Below are 9510 nucleotides of genomic sequence, written 5' to 3'. Positions count from 1 at the left end.
CCAAACTCAGCTGGAGCAGGGAGCAGTAGAGCATGTGTACATCTGTTATTACAATCTCGTCCTTGGTGATAATGATTGATGACTTATGACTTGTACCTGTCAGCTTTGTTGCATGAGTTCATCAGCAGGGAGGGAGCTGGGGCCCAGGAGAGATTCCCTGACACGTTGACCTCTGTCAGCAGCACAGTGCTGGTGGAAACATCCAACATCTGGAAAGAACATCTGCACATTATACAAATGATATCACAGTATCACCAGTGCACATCATGGTAACCTTTTAACCTGATAGTTAATCAAAAGTAATGCAACTATATATATGTATTTATGTGTGTCAGGAAGTATAGACTTCGCTTTACAAGAAGTTGAGTTGTCTTCTCGCAGGAAGAAGGTAGGTGTGAAAAGTAGCATATTTCCCTAAATAGATAACTGCACATGCATGTTTGCAGAACCTATATTACCCAGCCATGCAACATTGTGGGTTTTGCAATATTAATAACTTATTATTTCAAAGAGGTCTAGAAGCAGTCAATACTCCAGCAACTTAGATACACTTTACACCAGTGTTTTCTCAACTTTTTCATACCCAGGACCACTTAACCATAAAAAAACACTCAACGGACCACCTAACTCCACAAATATCCAAAAACACAGTCGTTTTTTTACAAATCGCCTGGAAATTGTACAAACAAGTGGCAACATGTGTGATGAAGGTGCTTATCTGGGCTATATCATGCAATCAAAAGTTAAACTTAGCTCGTTCCATTGCGGAGAAATTCCCGCGAGAGTGCGAAAAACTTAAATTTATTTATTTCAAATGTGACATTTTACCAATATACTCACGGACCACTAGGGGGCGCTCACGGACCACCAGTGGTCCGCGGACCACACTTTGAGAAGCACTGCTTTACAAGAAAAACAACCGATAACTTTAATTTCACATGTTGTCATATTCGGACTTCCAGACATTAATAAGATCCAGGACACAAGCCCAAATGCAAGTTTATATTTATCTTGACGTTTTACCGCTCTATACCATTTTAATGTAATTTTGATCTCATTAATACTCAAACTTAAGTGGGATATTTGTTCATGTCCTGTCTACAGCAGGTACAGCTCCCAGGGAGCAATAATGATAGCTGAATGAGCCGTCTCAGTTTCAGCTAGAATGAGTGTGGACTGCAGGTCAGAGTGAGGCGATGGCCAATTCTATCCACAATTGACAGAAAAAGGAGAACAAATTGAGTTCCCTGAGATTAAATAAAAGGCACATTGTGTGATTCTTGTGACGTCCGGAGACATGCAAAGCTGATAAAAGGAGGGTTGTATCTAGGCCAATGCCATTACCAGATGTCAGACTATAGGGGCTGACTTCCTGTGGTACTTCTTCAAAAACTCAACTTCAGCTCCACACAAAGAATCACACACAGACACATATACAGTGCACACAGTAAAAACAAACCAAAAACTCAGGAATTCTTTAAAAAACACATTTTATTTCTTTTCTGAAAAGAAAGGAGAGGTTTTCTTGGCACAAAATAGATATATTACAATTACAGATGATATGAAAAGTCGCAGAAATATAAAAGTTCAATACATGAATTAAAGGTACAAAAACACACCTGCCTTATTCATTAAGTAAGGTCCGACAAGAAAGTGTCTGTTTAAAAAGACAGCCTAATCAGTATCTTTATTTCATCTGCAACTTTTTTAAGGAGTTTTCTTTTTATATAATTTAGAAGGCTTATACTTACACATGTTGCAATTACAGCTGATTAGGTTTCAGTTAAACTTTCAAATTGTCATGATGGAAAAAGAAAATATTCTTGTTTTTCTCCTCCAGATGCCAGACATTTAACAAATTGGGAACACTAAACCCCACAACAGACTTTCCACTTGGCATCAAGATAGGTTAACCATCTGTGCATATCAAAACAGTGGGGGGGATTTAATGTTACGCCCTACAACTGTAGCAACATCATTTTTATCAGAGCACAAGGAACCGTTAAGAGTAACACCACTTCTCTCTTTCCTGTTATCTTTTTGAACCATTTATTTCTCCCTGCATCATGTAACATGTTGAGGGTTGCTACACCACCATTTTATCTGAACAAATCTAGCACACCACAGGCCTTCGAACCAGCAAAATCCAGTTGTTTGGCAGATGCACAGATTACAGACTGCACATATTAGACTTGTTTTGCTGTATTAAAGTCACTTAAATAAAAACAACTGTAGAAAGAAGTATATCCAACCCAACTTGTTTACCATTCATCAGGAAAGGATTTTACTGTCATGAGGTCTCTGGGTTTACAGAATAAATCTAAGGCTGTACTATCCATGTGTTAGTGCAAATTAGTCACAGCTTCTATTCATAACAAAGTATGTTTGCTTGTTCACATTTGATTGGCATCCTTAAGGCACTTTGTTTCGCAAACACCTTGCATTTAAGTTCTGCATCACTTCTGACTGTTGTTTGAACATGATTTTCTCGTGCTTCCATGGTATTTCCTCCCTCCCAATGCTTCTTTGGAAAATACCAGAACTGGTTCCTCTTTATAGATGCACTACATGTCCTCTGTTCAGTGGGACACCCATTCACACACTTATGGACTCAGTTAGTCTTACTCCTCATGACTTGAAGAGTTTTGGATAAAGGGTCTTAATAGGAGATGGGGTGGTGATATTGTTCCCAGAGGAAATAGTTGTCTCCAATCCCCCCTCTAACTTCTGGGATGCCACTTCAGTTTTACTGAAACTACACTCAAGGAATGGCATCCCAATCTTCTTCACCTGGCCGTCTCTGGTCATCAGACAGGGCCGGCAGAGCAGCCTCAGAATGGCTCTCCTCATGTCCTTACTGGTCAGAGTATAGATGATGGGGTTGAGGAGCGAGTTGACCATAGCTACTCCCAGGAAGTAATCAGCCTTGTAGAGCATTCGACAACTGCGGGTGGGGCAGAAGAAATCCAGGAGGAGGAGGACGAAGAGGGGCAGCCAACAGGCGATGAAGACACCCAGTACGATGGTGACTGTCTTGAGAAGGGCGATGTACTTCTCAGACTTCCTCGCTAAGCCTTTCCTCATGCTGCCTGACAGGCCCAGCCGCTGGCGCTGTGTGTTGGTGCGGACGATGCGGAAAACTCTGACATAAAGGACCACAATAGCCAAGAGCACTGCGATGAACACAGACACGCAGAAGAGGATGTAGCTCCTGTCATAAAGCGGAAGGACTGTTGAACACTGGTCCAGTCTGTGGATGCAGTTCCACCCCAAAATTGGGAGGACTCCTAAAAACCCTGCCAGGGCCCAACTCGCACCAATCAGTGCCAACATCCGTCCCCGCTTTGCCCCATGGTAGGGCCTCATTGTCACCATGGTAACATGCCGTTCAATTGCAATGGCCAGCAGACTAATTACAGAGGCAGCCAGAGTGATGAAGACCCCTCCCTCCCTGAGGAACCATAGCAACGGTGTCAGTTTCAAAGTGTTAGGTCCAGACATGATGATGTTGGCCATGTATGTAATCCCAGCCAGCAGATCAGACAGAGTCAGGTTGCCCAGTAGGTAATACATGGGCAGGTGGAACTTCTTGTTCCTCCAAATGGCGATGAGAACCACGGCGTTCTCCAGGACGATGAGGAGACATACGACCAGGAACGCAATGCCCTCGGGTTTGAGTCCTTCACGGTAACGGTCTTTCTGCAGCTTGCCTGTGTAGTTGTAATGATCCACAAGCACTGAATTGTCCTGGTACTCCCAGAAGAACTGCAAGTAGCCGGGAGAGGAGGGGGTAGGGGAGGTGTGGAATATGAGTGTCGAGGGGGTACTTGAATCCTCCATGCTTTTTCTATCTTTTTTCTTCTATGCTGCAGTCTGTGGCTATGAAGTCATTTTTGCTGACATACTTTGGCAGCAAAAGCTGTGAAGAATGTGTTCAAGTACAAAAAAGATACACAAAAAATGTCTGAGCTCCGTCGATAAAGGGAGGGATTACATGGAGTTGATACAGTGTAATCCACCAGAATGATTGAGATGGTTTTTCCTTTCTGCCAGAAGACGGTGCTATAGAGCTCTGTTTGTCCTGGTTAGAGGGTCCAGACACTGCAGGAGGACGAGAAAGAAGCATTACAAATGTGATGGAAAGAATAAAAGCAAGCACATAGTGGAAACCATAATCCTTAAGAACAAACCTAAACACTTTAAAATTAAAGTAAGTAAACATTCATAGTTTATTGCTATCTACTTGCATTGAAAAAAAATACATGAGTCACAATTCCCCATAAATGCAAGGTGTAGGCTGGTGATGTAAATATTGAAACTTTCTATGTCTCACCATGACATAAACATGCAAACACGTAGATAGTTGGTCGATCAGTAGAATGCAGACTTCCTAGGACACTTTAGTAAAACATAAAACACTATTTTTATTTTGTCTTATGGTCCTATGGATTTTCATATCCATAACTACACTGTAGCTACTGTGCATATGAAAATACAACCCTTGAATCTTGAAGTCTAGGTAAGATTGTGGAGAACTTTAAATATGACCTCATGAATGTGACACAAAAGGCTGAAAGGGCAGAGGGATCATTTAATGTCAAACAAACATGAAGTTCTTTCCACATGTGTTTAAAAAAGTGTTGTCAGTCAGTGTAAGGTTGCTAGACAAGAACCATCACAACATGTGCACTTCATTTGGCCCACATGCCAAGCTCTCCCCCAGCATCACCATTCCACTTCCACGCTGTAGCTGAAGTGTGTTTGAAGTCTCCCCACACATGCAAAGCTGCATGCCCAAGTTTATTACATTTGCAAACTATTATCATAAAATATACTGAAGGTTGTGGTTGAATTAATTTTGCCTGCATTGTTAATGTTGAAAACAATCAGGGGTGATTAGGGTTGCATTCCTTTAAATCTCTGTCGTGCGACGGAACTTTTTCCCCACTTCTTGAGTCATATGTTAGCATTTAACAAACGGTCTGGAGACTTTAATTCATTCAATGTGTTATAAAGAATTCTGGAAAGTATAACTTGACCGTGTTGGCTCGAACAGCTGAGTGTCGCGTCCTTTGATAGTACATAATGAGTCAAGACCAAGAATAACAAATATGTATGAATAACAGTATCTGAATATCAATTATCCATGATGAGATGTGAGTGAATTTGTAAATATCTATGGTATTAGCACAATTATCAGCATTTGAATTTAGGATCACAAAATTAGTTTGTAATTAAAACATTTGAAAACTAAATAATATATATTTTTTGTGACTTTTGCATATAGCTTATAGTACAATCTCCTTTAAGATATTATTTGAAAGTTTAGGCTTAAATTAGATCAATTTAAACAGTATAGTAAAATGTTCTTATTAAAACAAATCATAAACAATCCTCTAATATTATGATTTCCTAACATTCTGGGTTGAATGTACATTTTACACCACTGAAATACAACCATATAAAAGTGACCTTAAACAGATGTGGAATAACAACAACACCTTCTATCACATCTTGTTTCAGAATAAAATAAGAATCCCAAATAAAATTACCTTGAAATTGATTCAGGGTTGCCCTTATCCTGCAGATCATCTGCTTCTCGGTGTGGAGAATCCAAACACAGTCACCAAGAGACTCACAGTCAAACTGACAAGGCAGCGGGAGTGAAGTTTGAACATGCACCAGCTAAAGGGGTTGGTCCTAACCCAAACTCACTAGCAAGAGTAGAGGGAGAGGGAGCTCTCTCTCTCTCTCTCTCTCTCCACCACAACCACACACACACCCACACACACACACACACCACACACACACACACACACACACACACACACACACACACACACACACACACACACCCACACACACACCACACACACACTGTTTCTCCTGGCTGCACATTACACAATCTCTTCTTGATGACACTGGCAGATGAGCTGGATCAATGATTTCATTAGGATCTCATTGAGGCCCGTAAGCATTATTAGTGGTAACCGACCACAACCTAGACTTCGTCATATTTCAAAGGTCATAAAGTCTAATTGATCTACGAACCGAGATGAGTGACGCAAACCACATGTCTCTGATATAATCATGAAGACTCACCTAATTTTGTAACATGATGACAGCAAGAGGAGCCTTTACTTTGCTTACACAAGCCCCTTCCTCAAATGTTCCATGAACTATACATGATATCTTCATGCAATATACAATGTGTTAGCTACATACAGCTGTCTCTATTGTCAGCTGTATTTGAGCAGGACACATTTTAAAATACTGCAATAAAATCTGCATTGAGAACATTGCGTAAAATATCATATTACGAGGAAGTGCTGTTAATTTCAGGTGTTGGGGTGCTTTTGTGCTTGAAGAACCAGTTTTTATAATTCATCAGAAACTCAGGGGCCAATTCAGTAGACAATAAGCTTTTGTTTTTCTCAAGTTCCTTAACGTTTAGAATTATTGCTCTCACGATCTTCTGATAATATGGAAGAGAATCCAATTCCCATGCTTAGTGATTTCATCCCACAGCCTATAAGGAGATCACAGCGTGCTTTAACATGTTTCAGTGTCTCACCTGCGAAAAACTCCCCTGCAGGGTGTGCAGAAGGTTAACCAGGACCAAACCAAGCATGGGAGAGGTGAGAGGGACGCTATAAGCCTCAAATAAATCTTTAATTGGTTTGTTGTATGTTTTCAAAGCCTGTCTGTTCTTGGTATGATGACATTTAGTTCACACAGACTCACTGATCCATGACACATGTTAAACAGCAGTAACATTGCATTCACTGTTATTTTTCATACCCACAGTGTTTGACAGTTATAAATCCTGGTCTTTATCCGGCTGCACACCTGATATATTACACTTCAGTGTCTGACTATTCAAACAGCGGTGTCCTTCAACTAAACCTGTTTGTGTTGGGATTACCTGGTTTAGCTGAAAGGTCCTCTGGCACAATACAAAAAAAGTATTTCTTTTTTTCTTCCTCTTCACACCTCTGCTATATGTCAGTCTCTCTTTCTCACATGTTCTACAGTCAGAATTCTTCTTTCTTTTTTAAATGTCTGACAGAGTCAAGTGCATGCTTTTATGCTGCTGAAAACATCAGTTAAGATTACTGCTGCGATACTAACACACTTTAGTGAATTGACAGATAAAACTTTCAAAAAATCACCCAGGCCAATTTACTAAAAAGGTTGGAATTTAATTCAAAACAGCAGTGGTGAAGTTCTGAGATTATTTTATAAATTGGTCGCAATACCACAGTGTAGAAGTATTATGTTACAAGTAAAGGCATGCATTGAAATGTCTAATTACGTTTTTTTTTAAAAAGGTATTTGCATATTTTATAATTAACAAAAAAAATTATTATGCAAAATGAAAATAAATCATTGGATTATTAATTACTTTATTTATGTTCATCACATTATTGATACAGCTAGTAAAGATGATGCTAAATTGTAATGCTTTTTTAACTTCTAAGTTGCTCATCCTATAATAATATATCATCATAATGTATTGACGTATTGATTTATTAGTTGATATGCAACATACAATACTACCAACAATACTTACCTCTGAGATGTTATCTAGTATAAGGTGTATACAATAACTTAAGTACAGTACTTACGTAAATGTATTCAGGAATGGGATCAGTCTGAATGGTTTACTGAAATAGAAACATTGACTTCCCTATCACAAATAACGACTACAGCCTATTTATTTATTATATTATATTTGCCTCAGTGCATGCGTGGGAGGCAGGTAAAGGACTTGACGTTGGTGGACGAAGTTTTTCCACAGCTCTGTTTGAGTGTCTAATTGTTACATGTTTCACCCACACTTCCTGCTGTCTGCACCGCTGCGTCTAGGAGGGAAAGCCTATCAGGAGATCATTAAAGAGTAATATCCTGTCTGGGTGAAGCTCGCATCAAAGCCTGAGAGAGAAACAGGGGGTCTGTCACTGAGGATGAGTAGTTTAACAGACGTACAGGCCTAACACAACTCAGAACAGGAAGGAAATGCTGTCCTCTTTCATCTATCCTTGTTGATCGTTCATGTGTTACCCAGTCTTGTCTGTTTCCTGTTATGTTTAGTCTCTCTCCTTATCACATTTTTCCTGTTTTGTTTCATTCCTCACTCAAATGTTTACCCCATATTTATGTCTTCATTATTTCCCTATTTTTGGGCAGCAAACAATGGAAATACACTTTACAAGGATTTCCCTCTCTGGTATTCTTTACATATGTTTTTGGCCAAACACAAACGCTATGATGCTAACCTCTTGGTTGTGAATGTGATGTTGCCCTTGATGGACCAGTCTTTTGCCCAACAGGACCTGTTTGTGGTGCAAGGGGTTTATTTTTGGTCAACCACAGAATTCCTGCTGATTCTGTTCTACTGGTTGAGTGATGTTATGATGGCTTCTTTAGCGCTGGAGGGTACACGTTTTAGCTGTAGTGTTATATTTTTTATGGCCTCAATATTTCTCAGCCTGTGAGGGAGAGACACAGTTGGTCAAAGAGTCTGAAACTCAGGACCACCTACAGCGTGTTGAAAGATAAATCTTACGGCATCATTTTCCTAACTTTTTAAAGGTGAATTTTTCACATGAACCTGTCACGATTAAACTTAAAAATATCCCAGACACTCAGAATGGCTGAGGTTTTGATTACCTAAAAGACAAGGCATATTGCTCTTAAAAACACCATCTTAATGTTCCCTTCCTGCCAAGTTCTTCTATTCCTCTTCCTCATCACCTAAACACTTCAGGCTGGGGTCTTTCTAAGGCTATCACACTGCTGCACCTCATGCATCTATCACCACTCCGTCGGTCCTAATCCACTGATAAGTTCCCAAAGATCTGACTAGCCAGGCCTGCTCTGTGACGATAAGAAAACATTCCTCACTGCTTGCAAATGTATCTTTTTTTCTGTCACACACATAAAATGCTCAGCAGCAGCCAACTGTGGCCTCTCCTCTTTGACTCTATCCTTCATTCTCTACATTTCATATAGCCCCTCTGAAGTGTTGATGTTTACTTTCCAGTATTGGATCACTTGATGGGCTCATGGGGTTACATCGCATGACCTAAGACAGTCCACCCACTCATCAGCGCATTGTTTGTTTGGATTTTCCAGCCGACTTGCCACGGTTTTGGGGGCCACTGAGGGTGAGTTATGAGGATCTCTGTTCTTTTGAAGTGCTCACAGGCCATGGGTGGTTTCAGAAGGAGGGATGAGTTGAGGAATGAGCTCAGAGTGAAAGTCGAGGGAAGGAGGGAGAAGGGGGGAATTGTGGGAAAGGGGGTACAAGCGGTCTGGTCTTCTTCTGACGACAGTTGAGCCGTTGCTGCAGCGAGGAGCGATGAGTCATCACAATTAGCTCCTTTCTCGCAGGAAATGACCCCCTATTGCTCCAATTACAGTGATAACAGCAGATAACACCTTGGATGAAGAGACTGCAATTATTTTCTTTCTACATCTGTCTTCAGAGTGTTATTTTTTTCTGCA

At 40.4% G+C, this 9510-nt stretch overlaps 1 protein-coding gene across 1 annotated transcript; it reads right to left on the bottom strand.

Annotated features, from left to right (window-relative positions):
• Positions 1 to 2302: 2302 nt before the first annotated feature.
• s1pr5b (sphingosine-1-phosphate receptor 5b) lies at positions 2303 to 5669 on the bottom strand. Its single transcript, XM_034203255.1, has 2 exons — positions 5553 to 5669; positions 2303 to 4101 (listed from the first exon to the last, which is right to left on the bottom strand). The coding sequence occupies exon 2, from the start codon at positions 3838 to 3840 to the stop codon at positions 2629 to 2631; it is 1212 nt and encodes a 403-aa protein (XP_034059146.1). The 5' UTR covers positions 3841 to 4101; positions 5553 to 5669; the 3' UTR covers positions 2303 to 2628.
• Between the last annotated feature and the right edge of the window lie 3841 nt (positions 5670 to 9510).

Source organism: Gymnodraco acuticeps, unplaced genomic scaffold, assembly GCF_902827175.1.
Source record: "Gymnodraco acuticeps unplaced genomic scaffold, fGymAcu1.1, whole genome shotgun sequence".
In the NCBI taxonomy this organism is placed as follows: Eukaryota; Metazoa; Chordata; class Actinopteri; order Perciformes; family Bathydraconidae; genus Gymnodraco; species Gymnodraco acuticeps.
This window is presented reverse-complemented; position numbering and strand designations above follow the sequence as displayed.